The sequence below is a fragment of the Bufo bufo genome, chromosome 4 (genome assembly GCF_905171765.1).
Source record: "Bufo bufo chromosome 4, aBufBuf1.1, whole genome shotgun sequence".
Classification (NCBI taxonomy): domain Eukaryota; kingdom Metazoa; phylum Chordata; class Amphibia; order Anura; family Bufonidae; genus Bufo; species Bufo bufo.
The window spans coordinates 432,033,876-432,059,660 of NC_053392.1; the positions used below are offsets into that span (position 1 = coordinate 432,033,876).

At 44.1% G+C, this 25,785-nt stretch overlaps 1 protein-coding gene across 2 annotated transcripts in view; it reads right to left on the minus strand.

The window, feature by feature from the left end:
• The window catches only part of ERMARD (ER membrane associated RNA degradation), a 325,303-nt gene that overhangs the window by 272,338 nt on the left and 27,180 nt on the right, over positions 1-25,785 (minus strand). Inside the window, exon 4 of one of the 2 annotated variants that reach the window (XM_040429348.1) lies at positions 21,355-21,444. The exons of the other annotated variant lie outside the window; for it this stretch is intronic. Coding sequence (XP_040285282.1) covers positions 21,355-21,444 — 90 coding nt within the window. The remainder of the gene's footprint in view (positions 1-21,354; positions 21,445-25,785) is intronic. 2 annotated transcript variants of the gene reach the window in all.

A 25,785-nucleotide genomic window follows, 5' to 3' on the forward strand; every position in this document is an offset into this window, starting at 1 on the left:
ATGCCATGGTGGGAGAATATTACGAACACTATATAAGGATGACCTATGTGACACCCTTCTTGATAGAGTACGTATGCCCATGTTGACTGAGGAACAGCGACACATCCTGAACTCAGATATATCTCCAGCAGAGTTGCAAGGAGTGATAAAAGGGTTAGGCAACTTGAAAGCACCGGGCCCTGACGGGTATACTGGGGAATACTATAAAGCCTTATGCAACCAGGTCCTACCAGTTTTGGTGGAGTTGTATAATAACATATTTAAGGGTAGATCGACCCTGGACAAAAACAACCTCTCATATCAAATTGTTACCCAAACCTGGGAAAGATCCCTTATCACCGGGGTCTTATAGACCCATTTCGTTGATAAATGTGGATGCAAATATTTTATCCCAAATCATAGCAGATCGCCTGGCAAAAACTTTACCACTATTGATAGGACAGGAAAAAGTGGGATTTGTCCAGGGGCGATCTGCGGTGACAAATATTAGAACAGTACTTACGGTTCTAGACAGGGTACAGCATGACCCAGTTGGGGGGGAGTCACCAGCCATGCTCACACTAGATGCCGAAAAAGCGTTTGATAACGTCAGGTGGGCATGGCTGGAGGCGGTTCTCGATAAAATGGGAATCACTGGCGCCTTTAGGGTGGTTCTGTCGCAGATGTACCATAGGCCCCAGGCAAGGGTCTTCACGCAGGGATATCTGTCCAAACCGTTTGATCTGCAAAAGGGGACCTGGCAGGGGTGCCCACTATCCCTATTGCTATTTAATCTGGCCCTTGAACCCCTAGCTAGAGAACTCTGCGATTCTGACTTATTCGAGGGGATTAGAGTAGGAAAGACAAGGGTTAAGGAGGCGCCATTTGCTGACGATATTATCCTATTTATGTCAAAACCATATGAGCAGGTTGGCAAAATCTTTGAGGCCTTGAAGAGCTTCGGGAAATACTAAGGGTATAAAGTGAATGCCTCAAAATGCGAGCTTTTACCGCTAGGTCAGAAGACACATCACGCTGCAGCCCATCGTCAGGGAATTGATGTTTCTCTAATTAAATCCCAAATCAAATACCCAAGTATAAAAATTGGAAGGACACCGCACTCTATTTATCAGCTAAACTATCCACCTTTAATTCATAAAATCAAAGAGGACCTCGCTAGATCACAAAAACTACCGTTGTCATTGATGGGCAGGTGCCATTTAATTAAAATGATGGCAATGGCAAAATTGTTATACCCGCTTCAGACTATACCAGTACTTTTGCGCCATGTAGATGTGAAGGGCCTAGAGACGAGTTTCGCAAACTTCATTTGGAATGGCAGGAAATCAAGAGTCTCCTTGCGGAAACTAAAACTGAGAAGGGAAAATGGAGGGCTAAACGTACCAGATATCAGGGGCTACAATCTAGCATGTCTAAGTAGACATTTGATGGATTGGTTCAATGGGACATCCTATTACTCTAATTTGCGGTTGGAAAGGCAACTGGCGGCACCCTGGGACTTGAGAGCTCTTGTGCATACCAAACTTTCTAAACTACCTCACATGGCTAGGTGTTCGCTAATTTTGAGGGACTCCATTATAACGTGGAAAAATATTCGAAAGCTATATAAACTACCATATCAGATCTCGAAACATCTCCCTATTCACAATAACCCAGCCTTTATACCAGGGCAATCGGAAAGGTCATTCCAGGGTTGGGCGACCAAGGGAATTAGGAAGGTGGGAGATTTGTTTCATAATCAGGAAGCCAGGTGGGCGACCTTACAAGAATTGGAGAGTAGATGGAGCCTAACTGGATCTAACTTATTCCCATATCTGGAGATCAGAAACTACTGTAGAAGCCTAGCTCACGACTTGACTGGTGAATGGCACCTGAATAAATTTGATTAATTTATTGTTACCAGTAGCAGACCTTCCGTATCACAACTGTATAGCAGCTTGAGGTCCATTTGGGAAGATTCTGTTTCCCAGGTATTGTTTAAGAGATGGGGGAACAAATTAGTAGATATCCAACAGACTGTTAGATCTGGCATAACAGCCCTACATAAGGCAGTCTTAAATGAGCGGATGAGGGAAACACATTTTAAAATTATTCATCATGCACTGTATGGATTTGATCTTCCGGTGACTACGGCAAAGCCAGATAGGATTGTAGCCTGTCCAAAATGCTCTACCCCTAAAACTGACCTTCTACACGGTTTGTGGAGCTGTACAAAACTGGAGGACTATTGGAAGATGGTGGGTCAGGTCTTAAGTGATTGTAGCAACTATAGAAAAGAACTCACTATACAAGTAGCTATATTGCATGCAGAAGCTCAGGAAGCGTCAACTGAGGGGGGAAGTGGACTGAAAAAGGGCCTTACAGCAATGGGGCACAGGATAGTATTGGAGGCCAAAAGATGCCTGTTATCTACCTGGCTGGAGTCAAGGGTCCCGTCAAAAGAGGAGCTAACAAGGCATTTACGCCATATGTTCCATATGAAATGGCTGGAAGCTATCAGTAAAAAGGAGACAGCTGGGAGAAAGCTGTATAAAACCTGGAAAAGGTTCATGTTAAATTACATGGAGGAGGCAGAGGCGTCCTCGGCAATGGAGCCCTTTGCACTAACAACCTGGTACCTGCAGGAGGATCTCAAGGGTCAGTTGGGGAGGCTTAAGGTTCGAGGCCGCTAGAGCCTTAGGAAAGGGAGGGACAGATGAGTGTACAACATATCACGTCCAATGAGCAGAGATCAAGGGGAGAGAGTAGGAAGATCAGAGAGATTTAAATTTTCTTTCCTGTTATGTTTATGTTTTATTGTTATTGTTGACCGGATAAGGGGGAGGGGGGTGGGAGGGGAGTAAAATGAAAAAAAAAATGTATTGTGTTGTGATGCCTCAACATTTTAATGTCATCCATTGTATCTGGCTAAAATGTGTCTCGGGTGGCAATGTAACAAATTTGGAAATTGTCATTTGTGCTGTATTTTAAACGATACTGTACTGTTTTCATGAACATGACACAATAGTAATGCAAAATATGCATACAATGGAGGATGTCGGCGCGGTCCACATGCACCACAAGAGCAAACTACACAGAATGTAGCAGATAATCATATAAAACACAGAGAGCGAATGCACCAAACAGAAATGCTACTGACTATACTGGGAAGTCATAAATGCAGGTATTAAAAGCTGAGACTTTCGCCAATATATTCCAGTCAGGAAAATATCGGAGCCCATCATGCACCACGTCACGGTCACTCAGCATGGCAGAGGGTCCTAACCGCTGCTCTAACTATGGTGTGAACAGGGTCTGGGGGTGATATAATTCAGCTCACAGCCAAGCTTCCACACAAAAGCCCAGCATGAATACTGCGGTAGTAAAATGTGAATGAGGCCAGACTGTGAGCCACACCTATACCAGACCATGTGATGGAGGTTACCAGGTGCAGAAGAGTGTTGAAACACACTCAAATCTAACAAGACAAAAACACAGAAATATAGTGGCAATTCTGGAGGAGCTGCTCAGTCCCTAACACTGTGGCGTGTCTTTTATTGGGGGAGCAACCCGACCGCATGTGGACCGCAGTAATCGACTATCCCCAGCAAAATATGCATACAATGGAGGATGTCGGCGCGGTCCACATGCACCACAAGAGTAAACTACACAGAATGTAGCAGATAATCATAAAAAACACAGAGAGCGAATGCACCAAACAGAAATGCTACTGACTATACTGGGAAGTCATAAATGCAGGTATTAAAAGCTGAGACTTTCGCCAATATATTCCAGTCAGGAAAATATCGGAGCCCATCATGCACCACGTCACGGTCACTCAGCATGGCAGAAGTCCTAACCGCTGCTCTAACTATGGTGTGAACAGGGTCTGGGGGTGATATAATTCAGCTCACAGCCAAGCTTCCACACAAAAGCCCAGCATGAATACTGCGGTAGTAAAATGTGAATGAGGCCAGACTGTGAGCCACACCTATACCAGACCATGTGATGGAGGTTACCAGGTGCAGAAGAGTGTTGAAACACACTCAAATCTAACAAGACAAAAACACAGAAATATAGTGGCAATTCTGGAGGAGCTGATCAGCCCCTAACACTGTGGCGTGTCTTTTATTGGGGGAGCAGCCCGACCGCATGTGGACCTGACTGGAATATATTGGCGAAAGTCTCAGCTTTTAATACCTGCATTTATGACTTCCCAGTATAGTCAGTAGCATTTCTGTTTGGTGCATTCGCTCTCTGTGTTTTATATGATTATCTGCTACATTCTGTGTAGTTTGCTCTTGTGGTGCATGTGGACCGCGCCGACATCCTCCATTGTATGCATATTTTGCTGGGGATAGTCGATTACTGCGGTCCACATGCGGTCGGGCTGCTCCCCCAATAAAAGACACGCCACAGTGTTAGGGGCTGAGCAGCTCCTCCAGAATTGCCACTATATTTCTGTGTTTTTGTCCTGCGATAGTTTGCAGTCTTTCGATATGTCGCTTGTTGTTCACCGACAATTCAATTTTCCAGCTATGTAAAGCATAGACATCGATGTCTCACACAAGAGATGTCTGCAATCTTCGCCACAGGATAGCAGCTGTAGCTTGAGATCAGCTCAAATCAGATGCTGGTTTCACTCTGGTTCGAGTGTAAAATGCTCTTAAAGGGCCCAGTGTCCTGTATAGAGTCTCAATCAGAATATAGAATATGGTCACTTTGTGGTGGTCTTAGGTGGGTAGTTGTAGATCCAAACACGGCCAGGCGCGTTTCGAGGTAGCAACCTCTTCCTCAGTGGCTTTATTTTCAAATGCAACTACCCCCTTCTTATATAGTCAGTGACTATCTATCCCACCCAAGACATGGTCTGGAATCCAATGATTTCCATCCAATCACCGAGAATTTATTCCTTACCTGTTGTGGTGAGATTTTTACTCCATACGGAGGGATTTAGTTTCTTTTTTTTTTTAAATGAAGAAATCTTTAGTCACAGTTGTATAGAGGTTCAAAGTCCATATCCTTTGCATTTATAATTCATTTTCCATATAATAAAAATATATAATAAAAGTATATATAGGGCCTGTTATAAAACTCAGTACCATATATATATATATATATATATATATATATATATATATATATTTGATTCATACAATACATATCTATATGAATTTCTCTTTAAAAACCCATAAAGGTATAAAATAACTCTAAAACAATAGAAGGGAGCATCAAATAAAAATAAAATAAAACAATTTCCCCAAAGAACGCACCTGCGTTTTTTATTCGTTTTTTTTACTTGTTGATGCGTTTTTTTCTTTTTCTTCTAAAATTTAGTCTATATTGTATATCCTAACTACTTTGAGGACTTTATCAACCGCCAAACATCATATTGTATCATCCAATCCTTATAATTTTGATATGATTGGCATAGCATCAATCACCATGTAGGGCAGCATCAAATATACCAATTCCCACAAAAAACGCACTTGCTGTTTTTCTGCGTTTTTGATGCGTTTTTTGCTTATCGATGCGTTTTTTTATTTTTCTTATAAAATTTTATCCATATTATCTACCCTAACATCTTTAGGAAATTTATCAATCGCCAATCATCATAATGTATCTTCCAATACTTTTAGTTGACAATTTTAATATAACATCAATCTCAGAGTAAGGGAGCAGGAGCAAGGAGGAAAATGTCCACATCACTAGTGTTTGTTCTAGACTCTACTTTATCTTAACTTGGTTCAAGCTCTCAATTTTATGTTTTGTATTTCAGTTGTGTCGAATTAGGGGAGGGAGCCCCCAGCCGAGGAGAGATCCTGGTGCTGATAAACAGCCAGACTCAGGATGTCTCATCAGCTGAGGGCACCCATCCCCACTCATAGGAAGCCAAATATTTCGAGATCGGAATTTAGGCCTTTTGGTACAAGCGTTTCGAAATCAAAGATACGTCTAGATTCTTGGCGCGACATCCTAGCAATATGGTCTCGCCTCTCCAGTGCGTATCTATTTTTTCAAACGCTGCAAAGATCATACCACTTGGATCTTTATTGTGAACTTGTTTATAATGTAACGACAAAGAATGTTTGTCGTACCCAGTCTTAATGTTAGTTACATGTTCTGCAATTCTTTTTTTGAGAGAACGTTTTGTTCTTCCAATGTATTGTTTTTTACACTGGCATTCTATAATGTATAAGATGTTTGTTGAACTGCAGGTCAGGAAATCCTGTATCTTCCATGTGAAGTTGTTACTACATGATTTGATTCTGTCGTTTTTTTTTAGGAAATTGGCTAATTTTACAAATATTACATTTCCCACATCTAAAAAAAACGTTCCGTCTCAACCAATTTTGCAGATTTGGGCTCTTCTTTTTATTTTTGATTGTTGGAGCTATTTTCAAGGACAAACTTGGTGCTCTTGTATATGTCATCGTTGGTGAGTCACTCAACAAAGGCCCCACTAGTTTGTCCTTCAATAGATGATGCCAATGCTTGGCTATAATTCTCTCTATTTTCTTATGATCCTTATTAAATGGTAGTATCATTCTTAATTTATCTTCCTTACTCTCATTTATGTTTGGTACCGTTTTATCTTCAAAAAAGGCCCCTCTTTCCATATTCTCCACTTTTGTAATTGCTTTATCCAATATGTCCTGAGGGTATTTCTTTTCCAGAAACTGTTCTTTCATGCAGAGTAATTCTGCATGAAAGTCATTTTCCTCTGTACAATTTCTTTTAATTATCCTGAATTGCCCTACTGGGACCTCCATCAGCCATCTCGGCAGATGACAGCTTGAGAAGAGGATATAGCTATTCTTAGACACTGCTTTTTGATAGGTACTACATATCAGTCGATCCATTTGTACTTTAATCAGTAGATCCAAATATTCTACCTGTACAGTACTAATGTTGGCAGAAAATTTCAAATGATATGTGTTACTATTTATATCATCAAGGAATAAATCCAATTCTTCTTGAGTATCTCTCCAGATAAATAAAACATCATCTATAAACCGGTGCCAGAGTACCAGGCTCGACCCCAGCCTTGGCGAGATGTTCTCCCACTGTTCCATAAATAAATTTGCATAGCTGGGGGCGAACCTGGTACCCACAGCTGTTCCCCTAATCTGGAGATAATAATCCATACTGTAAAATAAGTAATTATGCGTGAGGATGAAATTAACACCATCCGCCAAAATATCTATTTGTTCCTGTGGAAAACTACTGTGTGTACTCAACTGTGTCTTCAATGCTTTTATCCCTTGGTCGTGATTAATTACTGTATATAAAGAGTTAACATCTAATGTCCCCAATATCCAACTAGATTCATATTTTAATTCCTCAACTAGTTTTATTACTTGCGTTGTGTCTCTAATGTAAGAGAAATTCTTCTTTACACTAGGTTGCAAGTGTTTGTGTATATATTGTGACAAATTAGATGTGAGAGAACCTATGCCAGAGATGATTGGTCTCCCTGGAGGATTATGTAAATCTTTGTGAATCTTGGGAAGACAATAAAATACTGGCAATCTTTGTTGAGTATTGGTGATAAATTTAAATTCTTGTTCCTTCAAAATTCCTCGATCCCAACCATCTCTGGCATAGTTCTGCAGTTCAATATTATATTCTTTCGTCGGATCTTTCATAAGTTTGAGGTATGTCGTGATGTCCGATAGTTGTTTTAAAACATTCTGACTCATATTTTACAGTTTCCAAAATCACAAATCGCCCCTCCCTTATCTGCAGGTCTGATGGTAATATTTTCTTCTTTTTGTAATTGTTTGATGGCCTGAATTTCTTGTGTTGATAAATGATTACCTTTCCTAACATTCATTTTGAACTTCCTTATATCTGTCTTCACAGTTTTTTTGAAAGCTGCAATTTCATGTCCTATTTGTTGTCTGGGGTACATTTTACTTTTTGGTTTCAAGTCTGTATGTGTATATGCACTGTATTGTATGGTGTTCTCTACCACAGGATTTCTCATAAAGTGTTTTTTTAAACACAGTTTCCTCACAAATTTTTCCACCCCCATATAGATATCAAATCTATTGGGTTCTATTGTTGGCGCAAATTTGAGTCCTTTATTCAATAAACTAGATTGTGCTGAGGTCAGCACAACCTGACTCAAATTTACGATGACATCTGTATCTATCGATGTTAATCCCTGTACTTTTTGTAGTTTTTCCTCCTTGCTCCTCCCCCCCTTCCTCTTCTTGTTCTCTTTGTTCTTGTACATATTGGTGTTTGTATCGGTTTGGAGTATGCTGCCCTACATGGTGATTGATGCTATGCCAATCATATCAAAATTATAAGGATTGGATGATACAATATGATGTTGGGCGGTTGATAAAGTCCTCAAAGTAGTTAGGATATACAATATAGACTAAATTTTAGAAGAAAAAGAAGAAAAAAACGTATCAAAAATCCAGAAAAACCGCAGGTGTGTTTTTTGGGGAAATTGTTTTATTTTATTTGATGCTCCCTTCTATTGTTTTAGAGTTATTTTATACCTTTATGGGTTTTTAAAGAGAACTTCATATAGATATGTATTGTATGAATCAAATATATATACACTCACCTAAAGAATTATTAGAAACACCATACTAATACGGTGTTGGACCCCCTTTTGCCTTCAGAACTGCCTTAATTCTACGTGGCATTGATTCAACAAGGTGCGGATAGCATTCTTTAGAAATGTTGGCCCATATTGATAGGATAGCATCTTGCAGTTGATGGAGATTTGAGGGATGCACATCCAGGGCACGAAGCTCCCGTTCCACCACATCCCAAAGATGCTCTATTGGGTTGAGATCTGGTGACTGTGGGGGCCATTTTAGTACAGTGAACTCATTGTCATGTTCAAGAAACCAATTTGAAATGATTCGAGCTTTGTGACATGGTGCATTATCCTGCTGGAAGTAGCCATCAGAGGATGGATACATGTTCTCATTCTGTTTACGCCAAATTTGGACTCTACCATTTGAATGTCTCAACAGAAATCGAGACTCATCAGACCAGGCAACATTTTTCCAGTCTTCAACAGTCCAATTTTGGTGAGTTTGTGCAAATTGTAGCCTCTTTTTCCTATTTGTAGTGGAGATGAGTGGTACCCGGTGGGGTCTTCTGCTGTTGTAGCCCATCCGCCTCAAGGTTGTGCGTGTTGTGGCTTCACAAATGCTTTGCTGCATACCTCGGTTGTAACGAGTGGTTATTTCAGTCAACGTTCTCCTCTGACCAAGGCATTTTTGCCCACAGGACTTCCGCATACTGGATGTTTTTCCCTTTTCACACCATTCTTTGTAAACCCTAGAAATGGTTGTGCGTGAAAATCCCAGTAACTGAGCAGATTGTGAAATACTCAGACCGGCCCGTCTGGCACCAACAACCCTGCCACGCTCAAAATTGCTTAAATCACCTTTCTTTCCCATTCTGACATTCAGTTTGGAGTTCAGGAGATTGTCTTGACCAGGACCACACCCCTAAATGCATTGAAGCAACTGTCATGTGATTGGTTGACTAGATAATTGCATTAATGAGAAATAGAACAGGTGTTCCTAATAATTCTTTAGGTGAGTGTATATGGTACTGAGTTTTATAACAGGCCCTATATATACTTTTATTATATATTTTTATTATATGGAAAATGAATTATAAATGCAAAGGATATGGACTTTGAACCTCTATACAACTGTGACTAAAGATTTCTTCATTTAAAAAAAAAAGAAACTAAATCCCTCCGTATGGAGTAAAAATCTCACCACAACAGGTGAGGAATAAATTCTTGGTGATTGGATGGAAATCATTGGATTCCAGACCATGTCTTGGGTGGGATAGATAGTCACTGACTATATAAGAAGGGGGTAATTGCATTTGAAAATAAAGCCACTGAGGAAGAGGTTGCTACCTTGAAAAAGGGTCTGGCCGTGTTTGGATCTACAACTACCCACCTAAGACCACCACAAAGTGACTATATTCTATATTCTGAATTGTCGGTGAACAACAAGACATATCGAAAGACTGCAAACTATCGCAGGAATCCAGATACTTATAAAAAAGACCCAGCCTGGAGAGCAGTGAACGGAGGGAACAGGTAAGAGGCTGTGCAAGGGGGACGCCCCAGACGCCAGCCTTATTTAAGATACCGGACCTCCACGATTTATCTGCTCATATAAAATTTTATATACCAAATTCGCAAATAACTTTTTCGTCACATAAGCAATCGCAGAATATTGTGAATATTTTAATCGTAGAATATTGTAGGGGTAATTTGTGTAATTTTAATAACAATAAATTTAAAACTATTTTAAACTGTTAGATGGTGAGTGCCTGTTTTTAATTTATATATTACTATCTTCTATCTATCTATCCCATATTTATCTCGTATCTATCTAATATCTATCTATCTTCTATCTCATATCTATCTTCTATCTATCTCATATCTATCTAATATCTATCTGTCTATCTATCTCATCTCTATCATCTATCTATCTTCTATCTATCTAATATTTATCTCCTATTATCTATCTAGCTATCTATCTCCTATCTACCGTATTTTTCGCCCTACAAGACGCACCTAGGTTTTAGAGGGGGACAATAAGATTTTTTTTTTTTCATGACACATCAGATCAGACCCACAATTAGACCTCAGCTCAGACCCCAATGTGAATGACCCCCACTCTGACCTCAGATAAGAGCCCCATTTGCCTCATATCAGCCCCCATTTGCCTCATATCAGCCCCCATATGCCTCATATCAGCCCCCATATGCCTCATATCAGCCCCCATATGCCTCATATCAGCCCCCATTTGCCTCATATCAGCCCCCATATGCCTCATATTAGCCCCCAGCACCCTCTCTTCAGCTCGCACAAGTGTCCATCAGCCTCATATGAAATAAAATAAATAATAATAATAAGCGAATGCTGTACAATGTGTACATCGGAGTATATTTTAAAAACTATTTTTTTTAGAGAGGGATTTTATCTTGTCAGATGATCTGAATTAGATCTCCTATCACAATTATTAGAAGGGTTGGGGAGAGGGGCCACACTTGTCATGTTCTGTTTTTGTGGTGGGTTGATGAAATAGAGAGAATGTTGCATGGCAATTTTTTAAGGGTAGCTAAGATGAAGAGCCAACTGACCCTATTAAATGCCTTCTTGGCGTTCATGCCAAGAATGGCTATTCAGATTTTGGTCGAACCTAGCATGTTCAATCTATCTAATAACCCTTGAGATGTTGTCCCTTTCCTACCTATCCATCCTCAACCTGTTTGCTCTGCGCTAATACTGTAAGCTAGGGAGTACTTAGCCTATATGCTAACACCTTGCCACACTATTTGAGGTCCAAGTTGAGTAAAGAAATAGCTTTAACACTACCACATAGTTTCAGGCTATTCCTGTTTTGGCAAACTAGCTAGTATTATGTGCCCCTAAGGCTTGCAGTGGACACCATCAATTTTAATAGGGGGTGGGTGGGGGGGCCGCACTAACCACCAATGATTTTAATAGGGGGGGGGCGCACTGGCCACCAATGATTTTAATACTGGGGAGGGAGGGGGGCCGCACTGGCCACCAATGATTTTAATAATGAGGAGGGAGGGGGGTCTAGCCCCCTGCTGCCTGGCAGCACCTGATCTCTTACAGGGGGCTGTGATCCGCACAATTAACCCCTCAGGTGTGGCACCTGAGGGGTTAATTGTGCGGATCACAGCCCCCTGTAAGAGATCAGGTGCTGCCAGGCAGCAGGGGGCCGTTATGTCCACAGTTCTAAGTATATTCTAACTTGAAGCGTCCCCATCACTATGGGAACGCCTCTGTGTTAGAATATACTGTCGGATCTGAGTTTTCACGATCTAACTCAAATCCGATGTTATTCCCAAAGTGATGGGGACGCTTCAAGTTAAAATATACCATCGGATTGGAGAAAACTCCAATGCCGGTAATGTGTCAGCTCCAGGCACCGACCCTGGACACAGTAGAAGTGCCGGATGGGGGGGGTTAGGGTTACGTGAAGCTGGGGCGCCAGTGGCAGACTGGGCATGCGCTGCGAGGATGAGGAAAAGCAGTGCATGCACATTTACGAAGCTCCTCCATGTCGCGTACAGCCATGGACGAACTGGCTGCACGGCAGAGCGGGGCTCGGGGGGGGGGGGGGGGGGGGGGGGTGTCATCAGATTGTAGGAAAAAAAGGCAGATCTACATATATTAGGAAAAGTACTTTTTCCCTGCCTCCCACACAGTAGTAGAAAATACATGGAGAGTGGCCAACCCCTTTAAGGACCAGGCCATTTTTTGCAAATCTGACCAGTGTCACTTTAAGTGGTGATAACTTTAAAACGCTTTGACTTATCCAGGCCATTCTGAGATTGTTTCTTCGTCACATATTGTACTTCATGACACTGGTAAAATGGACAAAAAAAAAAAAAAAACATTTTTATTTATAAAAATAAATAAAAATTTAAAAAAATTTAGAAAAATTTTAAAATTTCCAAGTTTTAATTTCTCTACTTCTATAATACATAGTAATACCTACAAAAATAGTTATTAGTTTACATTCCCCGTATGTCTACTTCATGTTAGGATCATTTTGGGAATGACATTTTATTTTTGGGGGACGTTACAAGGCTTAGAAGGTTAGAAGTAAATCTTGAAATTTCTCAGAAATTTTCAAAAACCAACTTTTTAAGGACCAGTTCAGGTCTGAAGTCACTTTTTGTGGCTTACATAATAGAAACCACCCAAAAATGACCCCATTCTAGAAACTACACCCCTCAAGGTATTCAAAACGGATTTTACAAACATTGTTAACCCTTTAGGTGTTCCACAAGAATTATTCGAAAATAGGAGATACAATTTCAAAATTTCACTTTTTTGGCAGATTTTTCATTTTAATATTTTTTTTTTCCAGTTACAAAGCAAGGGTTAACAGCGAAACAAAACTGAATATTTATGGCCCTGATTCTGTCGTTTACAGAAACACCCCATATGTGGTTGTAAACTGCTGTACGGGCACACGGCAGGGCGCAGAAGGAAAGGAATGCCATATGGTTTTTGGAAGGCAGATTTTGCTGGACTGGTTTTTTTGACACCATGTCCCATTTGAAGCCCCCTGATGCACCCCTAGAGTAGAAACTCCATTAAAGGGACCCCATCTAAGAAACTACACCCCTCAAGGTATTCAAAACAGATTTTACAAACGTCGTTAACCCTTTAGGTGTTCCACAAAAATTAATGGAAAATAGTTACAATTTCAAAATTTCACTTGACTGTTTTTTTGACACCATGTCCCATTTGAAGCCCCCCTGATACACCCATAGAGTTGAAACTCCAAAAAAGTGACCCTATTTTAGAAACTACGGGACAGCGTGGAAGTTTTGTTGGTACTAGCTTAGGGTACATATGATTTTTGGTTGCTCTATATTACACTTTTTGTGAGGCAAGGTAACAAGAAAAAGCTGTTTTGGCACCGTTTGTTGTGTTTTTTTTGTTATTTACAACATTCATCTGACAGGTTAGATCATGTGGTATTTTTATAGAGCAGGTTGTCACGGACGCGGCGATACCTAATATGTATACAATTTTTTTTATTTATGTAAGTTTTACACAATGATTTCATTTTTGAAATAAAAAAATCATGTTTTAGGTTCTCCATAGTCAGAGAGCCATAGTTTTTTTCAGTTTTTGGGCGATTATCTTAGGTAGGGTCTAATTTTTTGCGGGATGAGATGACGATTTGATTGGCACAATTTTGGGGGTGCATATGACTTTTTGGTCGCTTGCTATTACACTTTTTGTGATGTAAGATGACAAAAAATTGCTTTTTTAGACCGCTTTTACTTTTTTACTGTGTTCACCTGAGGGATTAGGTCATGTGATATTTTTAGAGTAACTTATTACGGACGCGGCGATACCTAATATGTATACTTTTTTTTTTATTTATGTAAGTTTTACACAATGATTTCATTTTTGAAAAAAAAAATAATAATTATGTTTTAGTGTTTCCATAGTCTGAGATCCATAGTTTTTTCAGTTTTATCATTATCTTGGGTAGGGTATGATTTTTGTGGGATGAGATGACGGTTTGATTGGCACTATTTTGGGGTGCATATGACTTTTTGATCGCTTGCTATTACACTTTTTGTTATGTAAAGTGACAAAAAATGGTTTATTTAGCACAGTTTTTTTTTACGGTGTTCATCTGAGGGGTTAGGTCACGTGATATTTTTATAAAGCTGGTCGATACGGACGCGGCGATACCTAATATGTATACTTTTTTTAATTGATGTAAGTTTTACACAATAACAGCTTTTTTAAAACAAAAAAATTATGTTTTAGTGTCTCCATAATCTGAGCCACATTTTTTTATTTTTTGGGCGATTGTCTCAGGTTGAGGCTCATTTTTTGCGGGATGAGGAGACGGTTAATTTGGTACTATTTTGGTGGGCGTACGCCTTTTTGATCGCTTGCTGTTGTACTTTATGTGATGTAGGGTGACAATTTTCTTTTTATTTAGCAGTTTTTTTTTTTTACACTGTTCATCTGAGGGGTTAGGTCATGTGATATGTTTATAGAGCTGGTCGATACGCACACGGCGATACCTAATGTCTCTATTTTTTACCAATTTTTTTAACTTGACGTTTTTGTTTATTTTTACTTGAAACTTTCAATTTTTGGGGGGGAAAACTTTTTTTTTTTTTTTACTTAATTTTTTGTCCCATTTTTTGGGGTCTAATCCTTTACAATGCATTCCAATACTTCTGTATTGGAATGCATTGGCTGTATGAGTAATACAGTGAGTATTAGTCATACAGCATCCGGCCTGTGAGATCCAGGGGGCTGGATCTCACAGGCACGTCACAGGAAGGCAGCGGCGATGCCTCAGGAAGGCATCGTACTGCTTTCCATGCTATCGGGTCCCCCCTACAGCCCCATGGGGACCCGATGGCACCGCCGCCGCCCGCACCATAAAAAGCCGCAAACCGCAGGTCTGAATTGACCTGCGGTTTGCGGCGATCGCCGACATGGGGGGTTCACGGGACCCACCCCCGCGCATTTAGCCAGGGTGCCTGCTCAATGATTTTAGCAGGCACCGGCTTCCGATCACCGCCCGCCGGTACGCCCTGTGTCCTTAAGTACCAGGACATCAGGGCGTACCTGTACGCCCTGTGTCTTGAAGAGGTTAAGGGGTCAATGACCAAGTGATTTATTTCATTTTTACATTGTCGCATTCCAAGAGCTTTATTATTTTTCCATTGATGTAGCTGTATGAGGGCTTGTTTTTAGCGGGGCAAGTTTTAGTTTTTAATGGCACCATTGTCTCTTATATCTAAATTATCTCTTGTATCTGAAATAGTTTTTTATTTTTTGGGGATTTTTTTTGTTGGGGTGTAAAAAATCCCCTAACTTCAGATACAAAAAATAGACGGTTCATACATATATGATATTAGAGAATATATAACATACAACAGTCAGGGGGTAATATATGCAATTATATGCCCCTGCAACAAGGTTTATATTGGACGTACAAAGAGACAATTAAAGAAGAGAATGGGAGAACATGTACTTAACATCCAGAGAAAATTTAAGGGGCACCCATTATCAAGGCATTATATAGATAAACATGAAGGCACGTTTGAAGGGTCAATATTCTATGGGTTGGAAATAGTAAAGATAGATGAATGGGGAGGAGATTACATTAACAGCATGTCAAGAACAGAAACAAGGAGATTTTTTGTGAAACTCACCTGTAAAATCTTTTTCTCGTCTTTTCCATTGGGGAACACAGACCATGGGTATAGCTTAGGCCACCACTAGGAGGAGACACTATGCAAATAATAAAAAACAGCTCCTCCTCCACTTGCTATACCCCCATGCTCCAACAGGAGGACCTCAGTGCATGCAAAAGCAGTAGGAGAAGGAGATCAGAGACCAAATATTAACAAAGAAAACCAGAACCAAGGAACACCGTCATCGGGCTGTTAACCATAAGGTCCCAATAGAATAGAACCAACCCATCCTGCAACCGACAAGAATGGGTGGGAGCTGTGTTCCCCAATGGAAAAGACGAGAAAAAGATTTTACAGGCGAGTTTCACAAAAGATCTCCTTTTCTCGCCCATTCCATTGGGGGACACAGACCATGGGACGTCCTAGAGCAGTCCATGGGGTGGGAAGACCAGCACCTCCAGAGGGAAAACGTCCAACGGTTAAACAGGAACCACAGCCTGCAATACCTTGCGCCCTAGGGCAGCATCAGCTCGATGCTCCTGGTCCAGGAGGCCCCTACCGCCCTGGTGGAGTGCGCGGTAACCCCCGCTGGGGGAACCCTACCCCGGGATCGATAGGCCATGGCAATAGTTGACCGAATCCACCGAGCCACAGTGACCTTGGAGGCCGCCAGACCCTTACGAGGCCCCTCAGGAACCACAAAAAGGGAGTCCGATCGGCGAAAAGGGGCAGTAACCGACAGGTATACCCGTAAAGCACGGACAACATCCAGAGAATGGAGAGCGCGCTCCTTGGGGTTCGCCGGAGCGGGGCAAAAGGATGGCAGGACTATGTCCTCATTAAGGTGGAAGGCGGAGACCACCTTGGGCAAAAAAGAAGGGACTGGGCGCAGTACCACCTTATCCCTGTGGAAGACCAAAAAGGGCTCCATAGAAAAAAGGGCGGCCAGCTCCGATACCCTCCTGATAGAGGTGATGGCCACCAAAAAGACCACCTTCCAAGTGAGAAGACTCAGGGAAATGTCCCTCAGAGGCTGAAAAGGAGCCGCCTGGAGAGAAGACAGAACCAGGTTCAGATCCCAGGGGGGCAGAGGAGGGACATACGGAGGGACCGAATGCACCACCCCTGCAGGAAGGTCCTCACCGGACCCAGCAGAGCCAGGGAGCGCTGAAAGAAAATGGCCAGAGCGGAGACCTGACCCTTCAGAGAGCTCAGGGAAATTCCCATAGGAATGGAGAAATGAAGGGGAAAAAAGCCCATCTTCTCACAAAAGGCAAGAAAGGCCTTCCAGGTACGATAGTATATCCGGGAGGAAGCTGGTTTCCTGGCTTTGATCATGGTCTTCACGACAGAGTCCGAGAAGCCCTTCTTCTTCAAGATGGTGGTCTCAACAGCCACGCCGTTAAACGAAGTGGTTGTAAATTCTGGTGGAAGAGAGGTCCTTGAGACAGTAGGTCCTCCCTGAGAGGAAGAGGCCACGGAACGTCCGCCAGCATCAGAGTGACCTCCGAGAACCAGGCGCGGCGAGGCCAATCGGGGGCGATGAGGATGGTCGGGATTCCTTCTGGCGCGACCCTGCGAAGAACCTTTGGGAGTAGAGGCAATGGTGGAAAGACATAGAGGAGTGCGAAGTCTTGCCACGGAGACACCAGAGCGTCCACCCCGTACGCCTCCGGATCCAGAGCTCGGGCCAGGAACATGGGAACCTTGTTGTTGAGCCTGGACGCCATCAAGTCCACGTCCGGGCGGCCCCAACGGCGACAGAGGTCCTCGAATACGTCCGGATGCAGAGACCACTCTCCCGGATCCACCCTGTTGCGGCTGAGAAAATCCGCCGTCCAGTTTTCGACCCCTGGGATGAATACAATATTGGAACGTGAGCCTCCTCCCACTGGAGGATCCTCTTCACCTCCTGCATCACCGGCTGGCTGCGGGTTCCACCCTGATGATTGATGTAGGCCACGGCTGTGGCATTGTCCGACTGGATCCTTACCGGGAGACCCGTTAGGAGGGGGGTCCAATGAGCCAGAGAGAGGAAAATTGCTCTGAGCTCCAATATGTTGATAGGAAGACGGGCTTCCACTTCTGACCACAACCCCAGAACCGTCCGAGCCTGAAGAACGCCGCCCTAACCCAGGAGACTGGCATCGGTGGTGACTACTGTCCACGACATTGGGAGTAAGGATTTTCCCGAAGTCAGATTCTGAGGGGACAGCCACCACGGGAGTTCCATGCGAACCCGAGGAGGAAGGCGGATCCGAGAGTCCAGACCCCTCAATGTCCTGTCCCAGAAGGACAGGATCGCCTGCTGCAGAGGCCGAGTGTGAAACTGGGCAAAGGGGACTGCCTCGAATGAGGCCACCATAAGTCCCAGAACCTGCATGCACTTCCGGGTGGAGAGACACGGGGAATGTAGAAGGCGAGACACCGACTCCCGTATCCTTGAGAACTTGCAATCCGGGAGGAATACCTGGGCTGCAGTAGTGTCCATAATCATCCCCAGGAAGGTCACCCTCTGGGAAGGTTGGAGAGAGGACTTCGGGAAGTTGATCAGCCAGCCGAACTGTTGCAGAGTCTGAACAATGATCCTGACGCTGTCTTCGGCCTGGGGACGAGAGGGAGCCTTTATCAGAATGTCGTCTAGGTAGGGCAGCAGAGATATGCCCCTGGTACGGAGAAGCGCCATGATTGGCGCCAAGATCTTTGTGAGTACCCGCGGGGCTGTCGCCAGCCCAAAGGGAAGGGCAACGAACTGATAATGACGGTCGCCAATGGCGAAGCGCAGGAATTTGTGGTGAGATTCTGCGATAGGGACATGCAGATAGGCGTCCCAGATGTCCACTGACGTGAGGAACTCCCCTGGAAGAAGAGAAGCAATAACGGAGCGGAGGGATTCCATCCGGAACCTCCGCACCCGCAGGGACTTGTTTAACAGCTTCAGGTCTAGCACCGAAAGCGCCCTGGCTACCCAGGCCGAGGCGAAAGCGGGCCGCAGACCTGTGACCGCCAGAGAGAAGATGGCTTTGGAAAGAGAGTCCAAACGCCTGTCAACGGAGTCCTGTAGGGAGGACCCGTCCAGGACTGGTATTGCCGTATTCTTAGCCAATCTGGCCACCGGCGGGTCAACCTTAGGAGGAGAAGACCACTGCTGCACGTTATCTGCCGGGAAAGGATAAAGAGTATCCATGCGCCTTGTAGCAGAAAAACTGTGATTAGGGCGTTCCCAAGCCTTAGAAATGACTTTGGCAAACTCGCTATGAATGGGGAATGTGACAGCCTCCGGTTTTCTTGAGTGGAAGAGGGGGAATTCCTGACTACTAGTAGAAGGAGGTTCCCCCTGGATGTCAAAGGTGTCACGTACCGCCGTGACCAAGTCTACCACCATGGTGGAGAGCTTAGGTGAGGGTTCCGGCTCCGTGTCCTCTGTGGGGGGCACCGGGAGGTGGAGTGGTGCTAACCACAGGCACCGCAGGTGGAGGATCAGTGGCCACCATGCGTTCCATAAAGGCCATGTCCGCGCGCGAGACTTGGGCCAAGTCGGCGGCCGCCCTTGCTATGGCAGAGGACCAGGAGGGATCCGCGGGCTCCGAAGGGGCGGCGGAGGGACTGGTCTGGTTTGGTGGAGGGGGAGGAGGCGGTGGATGATCCTGTCTCGAGGCAAGGCAAGAGTCACAGGAGCCTGTAACCGATAGTGGCAAGCAGCAGGCCTTACAGGATCCCAGTGGGACCTGAAGTGTCGCTTTCGATTTTTGGGAGGCCCCAGGTCTTGGCATGATGGCGGCAATACCGGAGTCAGGGTCTCCTAAAGTTTTGCAGAACACTATCAGTCCTACCGTGATCTGTGAGGAGCTGGAGTAGCAGTCAAGCGTGAAGAGGTGCTGATGCAAAGCGGAAGCTTCGGAGCGGACGCGATAGGCTCCGCCCCCCAGTCGCGTCACAGAAATTGCGGGAAAATATGGCAAAAAAATTTGGGCGAAAAAAATTGCGCGTGTGCGGGAACATGAAAAAAAGGCAGACCCCGGCTCTGAAAATGGCGCCCACCGCCAGGATACAGGGGACAAGAAGGAATCCCTCCCTCTCAACCAGCTGGCCCTCTCACATGTAAGCCCTAAACAATCGTGTCACAGTGTGAGCACGGGGGGAGGGGGAGCTGCAGGAGAGCCAATGTACTTATCTGAGTCCTGCAGTCTTCACCCTCTGTCCCGGACCAGCATGGGGTCACCTCTTCAGTCATCTGGCACAAGGAGTGGCAGTGCACTGGATAGAGGGCAGGACTAGGTGACCCCGGATCTGGTAGGCCACCGGAGCTGCAGGTCGAGCCCGGTTCCACTTATCTTCTGGGGGGAAAAGGAGGTAGCCGGGGACGGCCATTCGACCCCGGCGCTCGCTTCACTGAGAGACCAGGGACGCACAATGCGACCCTGCGTCATCTGTTTAGAAAAAAAACAAATAGGAGAAGAAAATACTACAGGGACAACCCTGCAGGAGCAGGAGTGTCACCTCCTTATCCGACACTAAGCTAAAACTGAGGTCCTCCTGTTGGAGCATGGGGGTATAGCCAGTGGAGGAGGAGCTGTTTTTTATTATTTGCATAGTGTCTCCTCCTAGTTGTGGCCTACACTATACCCATGGTCTGTGTCCCCCAATGGAGTGGGGCGAGAAAAAGTGGATTTTTAATATGGACACATTGGCACCGAAGGGTCTAAATATGGAAATAGAGCTGTTTGCTTTTGACTAAATGAGAGAGATGTATGTACAATGAGAAGAACAGTACTGTGGAAAGTAAGGCGTGGTACATGAAGAGATAAGGCAGGTAAATTAAGTAGGTATAAAAGGGTGGTATCGATAAGCGCCAGATCGATTCCCTGATGAAGGACAATGCATTGTCCGAAACGCGTTAAAAGCCTGGCACTTGTAGTGATCCGTAGCTCGTATAGTGACGTCACTAGGCCGCTCCATGTGAGCGCGAGCTTTCAAACCCATCAGCACGAACCAACGTCACCGGCCGGGGCGTACTCCAGCAAAAAAAGATACCAGAACTCCAAAACCCTGAAATCAAGCCTGCAATTAGAGTTGAGTAGAGATCACGGAGGAAGTTTCAATAGCAAGGTAATCTTGATTTATGTATTGATACATAACTGTGGTCACTCTCTGGCAGGTTTAACAGAAATAGTAGTGGGGAAGGAGGTAGTGTGCGGTATTTTGTATAGAAGAGATTTTTTTTTAACCACTTACTTGTCCCACAAGGGAATTTTAACAGGTGATCTTCTGATTGCTTCTATAATACATTGTATGGCTTATGTAGTACAGTGCATTAAACTGTGAGTGCTATATTGATAGACACCAGCAGGCTGTGTTAAAGAGGTGCAGCCTGCTAGATATACAATGCAGGCAGGCCTGGGGCCTTCATTAGGCCCCAGATTGCCATGTGAAAACTTCAGCACTGCCTGGCCCTGTCAATCTGCTGACAGATGCCCTTTAAAAATAACTTCTCACCATGCAATGAAACCTGCAGGTAGCATACTATAAAGGCAGCAATGGCATTTGTTGTATGACAGATCTGGAAATGCATCAAGGTTTCCATGATAGACAGAAATGACACACCAAGTGTAAACAGATCCTTAGACTTTGAAATGTACTTACCACAGTTTGACCAAAGATTTTGGCCAATTCATCGGATGCAAGAAGATCTCTCAGTAGGAAGGGACAATCTTTACCAATTATTAAATATACCTACAACAGAATTCATATTTATAGTGAATAACCAAAGAGATGCAGAATAATTATACAGAAGGAATTCTTAGAATCATCCCCTTAATGACCAAGTAAAATGTTTTTTTGTTATTCTATATATTTTTTCTTCGACATATAAGGGCTTGTTTTGTGCCAGACAAGTTGTACTTTTTAAAGGGGTTGTCTAATTTTGTCATGTAGATGTAAGTGATGTGCTTCTTCTTCCTTTCCAGCATAGGCTGAATGTGTCACTGGGCTCGGCGCATTCCCAGTCTAGAGTTGAGGCTGATGCCCTCAGCGGGACAAATAGTGCGCAGGCAGTGTTCGGCACTGCCATATGCAAGAGTTAGAGACGACGCAGCAAGGAAAGGGGGGGTGGAGTTATGGCTTCAATGTGACATAGGAGGGGGTCGATGGACACCAAGCTGCAGGGAGCGTCTGGACTCCTTCGTGCTAGAATAATGCCCCTTTAGGCACCTTACTTGGCTAATTTGCATACCAAATAAACTGGATTTTCAGTTACCTAGTCCCCAACGCCTGTGTCCTTCCGGATCCCTCCATGGCCGCCCACTGCATCTCCCTGTCGGATGTTGTGATCTGCACAATGGGTTGATGCAGCGACGGCCGTGGAGGGATCCAGGACACAGGCGTCTGGGAACATGTAAGTATTCTCTGTATGAGGGGTCCGGGCATTGTAGAGGGGGTTTACAGGTTTGGATAACCCTTTTGTCTTTTAAGGCAGCTCTGTATGATTACAGAGATAATGACAATTCTATAAATTTGGTTGTTTGATGTTTTACTACTATAAAAAAATTGCTTTGAGTTGGCAGTTATTGATGTCTATAACTTTTTTTATTCTTCAACCAGTGGAGCGGTGTGAACATTTTTTGCGGGTTTTTTATTGATATAATTTTAATGTATGTGTGATATTTTGAACATTTTTTATTCAGTTTTTTGGGGGAGCAAGAGACCAAAAACAATTTTTTCACTAGGATGTCACCACATGTAATAAATGTATTTTAATATTTGGGACCTTTTAAGATGTGGCGACACCAATTATGTTTATATATTTATGTATTATTCAGCAGATTTTTACTGTATTTTTTTAATCTTCAGTCCTGCCTGCTGGGTGTCAGTTGTGTATGATGCACAGCTCCCGAGCCCGTTCCATACACTCCTTAGAGACCAATGATGTACATATGCATTTACTGGTCACTAAGACTTTAAACCAGTCATATTAAAATGATCATTACATTATTAATTGTGGTGTATGACTACTGCAGAGAGTTCAGAGAGTTTATAAAACTCCTAAATGTTTTTTATTTTTTACTATTGGAAGTAGAGGACTTTGTGGCTGTGCAACAAGTAGGATCATAAGAAAATAAAACTTGGCACGCAAACATTCATTAGGTGCATTTATGCTCAGAAATCCGCAGAAGAACAAGTACATGGAAACATTTCCAATCCCAAATATGGACCTTCTTCAGACACTAACTGCAGCAGCAGCAAAAGTACATATTGTGAGGATTCGCAGGGTAAGCGGACGCAGAACAGAGGCAAAAGAAACAGTTTGTAAAACAAAACTTCAGTGTTTATTCACACAGGAGATAAAAACAAAGCAACATTTTTCAGTCTTAGTGTTCATTCACACAAAGGAAAGTCCAAAGCACAGCGGTCCACAACACACTTTAGGGGGCCTGTTTCCCCCCCCCCCCCGCATGCAGCTCTCAGCCCTCTAGCGCGGAACCATGCCTCAGATCCCAAAACAGAGACCTTGATTCTGAGCCCAGCTGCCTAGTTAAAGGACAGCCAGGTGCTGCCAAAACCCAGACCGGTACTTAAAGGGTTTCTGTCACCCCACAAAACTCATTATTTTTTTTTTGGATAGTTAGATTCCTTATAGGGCGATATAGGAGAATATAATAGTCTTGCTTACTTTCATGCGGCCGATTCTTTATAAAACGAAGTTTTATAATATGTAAATGAGGGCTCTACCAGCAAGTAGGGCGTCTACTTGCTGGTAGCCGCAGCAGCAATCCGCCCCCTCACCGTGTTGATTGACAGGGCCAGCCGTGATCTCCTCCTCCGGCCGGCCCTGTCAGTAATTCAAAAATCGCGCGCCTCTGGTCATTCGGCGCAGGCGCTCTGAGATGAGGAGGCTCGTCTCCTCAGTGCGCCTGCGCCGATGACATCACCGAAAGAGAAGACGTCATCGGCGCAGGCGCACTGAGGAGACGAGCCTCCTCACCTCAGAGCGCTTGCGCCGAATGACCAGAGGCGCGCGATTTTTGAATTACTGACAGGGCCGGCCGGAGGAGGAGATCCCGGCTGGCCCTGTCAATCAACACGGCGAGGGGGCGGATTGCTGCTGCGGCTACCAGCAAGTAGACGCCCTACTTGCTGGTAGAGCCCTCATTTACATATTATAAAACTTCGTTTTATAACGAATCGGCCGCATGAAAGTAAGTAAGACTATTATATTCTCCTATATCGCCCTATAAGGAATCTAACTATCCAAAAAAAAAAATATGAGTTTTGTGGGGTGACAGAAACCCTTTAACTCTGGTCCGGTATTTGATCTCACCTGGCTGGAAATCAGCCCAGCCGCCCATTTTGGGAGGAAAATACCTGCCTTCCCAAACAAAATCCCTTGCTATGTCATAATATATAAAAATATATATTGTCAGTTCTATTGATATATATGAGGGAGCAGTGAGTTCAGCAGCAGTCAGTCTAGCGTCTTCACAGTCACTACTGTGTTCTGCTGTGAAGAACGATAATCCTTAGAAACGCTCTGCTAAGGGACGCTTTGTAAAAATTCACTTAAAGTATATTAGAAAAATTAAATGACAGTTACACTTCAAAATTGTACGCAGTTTATCTCTTTCTTTGCAGTGTATCACATTATGTTTCAGCATATTAACTATGTTTTCTTTTTATTACTTTGTACGTAGGGATTAGCAAATCGACTTTAGATGAAACATCCGAAGTCGATTCGCATAAAACTTTGTTTCAATACTGTACGGAGCGAGCGATCCGTACAATATTAGAATGTATTGGCTTCGATGAGCCAAAGTTATTACTGTGCGAAGTCTTGCGAGACTTCGCATAATAACTTCAGAAATTGATTTAGACTGTAAAAAAATATTTCCCGAATTCGGGTTTGGTTCCAAGGTACCACTTGGAACTGAACCCGAGTTCGGGAAAACTAGATTTTTGTATTACCTACCAGTAAAATCTCTTTCTCGCTCTTCCTTGGGGCACACAGGAGACCTTTAGTATAGCTCAGCTCCCTAGGAGGCGTGACACTAAGTGAAAACTGTTAAGCCCCTCCTCCAGCAGCTATACCCTCAGCCTGGAGAGAGAGACTGCCAGTTGCGTGTCCAAGTAGTGAGAAAAGGCAATGTCCAACAAGTGGAACCAACAAGCCAACTACCCAACGGGGTAAACCAAGTCCAGAAACCGTGTAGAAAAAACAATGAATGGGTGGGTGCTGTGTCCCCCAAGGAAGAGCGAGAAAGAGATTTTACAGGTAAGTTATACAAAAATCTCATTTTCTCGCCCATTTTCCTTGGGGGACACAGGAGACCTTGGGACGTTTGAGAGCAGTCCAAGAGGGGGGGGACCACAGCTCCAAGACGAAGCACCCGAAGGCATCCAGGAACCGCCGCCTGCAAAACCAGGCGGCCCAAGGCAGCATCCGCCGAAGCCCGAGTATGCACCTTGTAGAACTTGGTAAGGCGTGCAAGGAAGACCGGTGGCCGCCTTGCACAACTGCGCGGCCGAAGCCCAATGTCTCCGGCCCAGGAGACATCGACCGCTCTGGTGGAAAGAATGGCGACACCGAAGGCGGAACCCTGCCCTTGGTGCGGTAACCTCAGCAATAGCCATTCTGATGAAGCGGGAGAAAGCCACCCTGGAGGCCGTCAAACCGCTGCGCGGACCTCCTGGAACCGCAAGAGTCCGAGCGCCGACAAGAGCCGGTGATCTCCAAGTAAAACTGCAAGGCCCGAACAATGTCCAATCGGTGAAGTGTCCGCTCCCGGAGGTGGGAAGGGGAGGACGATGGCCTCGTTGAGATGAAAGGCAGATACCACCTTCAGAAGGAAAGAAGGGACGGGATGGAGAACAGCCCTGTCCTGGGGATAGACAGAAGGCTCGGAACAAGAAGGGCCGCCATTCAGACACCCGTCTGAGAGACACGACGGTTAAGAAACACAAACGTACAGGACAGAAGGAGAAGAGAGAACTTCTGTAACGGCTCTAAGGGAAAGCCTGGAGCGCCGAGAGCACAGTATGTAGTTCCCAGGGCGGTGCCGGGGGACGGTACAGAGGAACCAA